This window comes from Seriola lalandi, unplaced genomic scaffold (assembly GCF_002814215.2).
Source record: "Seriola lalandi dorsalis isolate HSWRI2012SDOR001 ecotype SW California unplaced genomic scaffold, Sedor1 jcf7180001975547, whole genome shotgun sequence".
Lineage (NCBI taxonomy): Eukaryota > Metazoa > Chordata > Actinopteri > Carangiformes > Carangidae > Seriola > Seriola lalandi.
This window is the reverse complement of record NW_019446213.1, coordinates 1-1,486: the sequence shown is the minus strand read 5'-3', so window position 1 is coordinate 1,486 and position 1,486 is coordinate 1. Positions and strand designations below refer to the sequence as shown.

General features: G+C 44.1%; 1 protein-coding gene across 1 annotated transcript; it reads left to right on the top strand.

Moving 5' to 3' along the window:
* Positions 1 to 599: 599 nt before the first annotated feature.
* Positions 600 to 1,482, top strand: LOC111655590 (lipopolysaccharide-induced tumor necrosis factor-alpha factor homolog; the record flags this gene model as incomplete). Its single annotated transcript, XM_087173961.1, has 4 exons — positions 600 to 675; positions 772 to 867; positions 1,005 to 1,212; positions 1,452 to 1,482. Coding segments are annotated over 4 exons (411 nt in total), but the record flags the coding sequence as incomplete, so codon positions are not given.
* Between the last annotated feature and the right edge of the window lie 4 nt (positions 1,483 to 1,486).

The following is a 1,486-nucleotide window of genomic DNA, read 5'->3' as shown; positions in this document are numbered from 1 at the left end:
TTTTAAAGAGTTGAAATTGAGCGAAATAAGCAGGTTGTCTGTCCCACTTCTGACTACATGCTTACTGATGTTGTTGTTTTGTAATTTATCAACTTGAAAGAGGAATGACAAGGAAAACATTTAGCTGTTTGCTGTTGTTAATAGGATGGAGATCTTTAGGGAAACATGCATGAAGCACCAGTGAGGGCACACATCATTTTGCATCCACATTTGCATTTTCAGGTTGTTTTTTGTAGAGACATCTGTCCACAGTTTAACACCTGAAAAACTTCAAACTGGCCAAATCTCCTCTTCCCCGCGCTCTTTTCAGGTGCCAAACAACAAAATTGTGCATCACAGCACAACATCTGGTAAGCAGTGGGACAGACATCTGGTTGGCCATATCATTATTTCACGGTAGCAGTGTTTCCTTGACATAATCAACATAAATACATACAGGTTCATGTCAACAGTTCTGCTGTGTATGTGTCTGTTCTGTATACAGGCATTTAAAATGAATGATCTCAGAGAAAGTTAAAGGTGAGTAAAGGTTGTACTCTTTAACTTTACTGGTCCCCCGTACTCGATCCTCCCTGGGCAGCTTATGTTATTGTTTTTAAAAATCTCTGTTTTCCTCGTCCGCAGTGAAACGCAAAGCCAGCGTTCTGACATTCATACATTCTGCAGGCGATTTGGGTAAAGCCCAAGTTTGGGGTCTACGCATAGAGAAAAACGTGTGTTTACAAATCTAAGTAAAGTAGCCTGAGTTAAGTTTTTTTTTTCTTTTACTAGTTACAATCCAGCCGGATCCATTTCCACCCTCTGTGCCAGCTGCTGTGACCTCACCTCCCCAAAACACTGACAACGTAATCCATCCACATACACAAGGTATAAGGACTATGATGTAATTGTTGCTCTCAATAACAAATATAATCCAAATGAGCAGGTGAGAATATTATTTCTTTTGCTTCCCTCCTTGTCCTTACTTCCCTCTGATATCTCCCTGCGTCCTCCCTGTGAACCAGTCGGTGTAAGGTCGGCTCTCAACGGCAGACAAACTCAGCCAGTAGTAGTTGTGACCCAGCCGACGCCTGTTCCTATCTTAGTGACATGTCTGAGAGACAGCCCTGCTTTGGTCTGCTGCCCACACTGCCACCACACTGTCACCACTAAAGTCATATACCTGCCTGGGAGGGCTGCCTGGTGTCTGTGTGTACTTCTCACATTGATGGGGTGAGACACGCTAATACACACACACGCGCACACACACACACACGCGCGCGCACACACACACACACACACACACACACACACACACACACACACACACACACACACACACACACAGTAGCCTATTTAATGTCAGAGTGTTACAGCCCAACAAAACTTAAACTATTTATTCTGCGTGTGTGTGTGTGTGTGTGTGTGTGTGTGTGTGTGTGTGCGCGTGTGTGTGTGTGTGTGCGTTTCAGGTTGATCTGTGGTTTCTGTCTGATCCCATTCATGG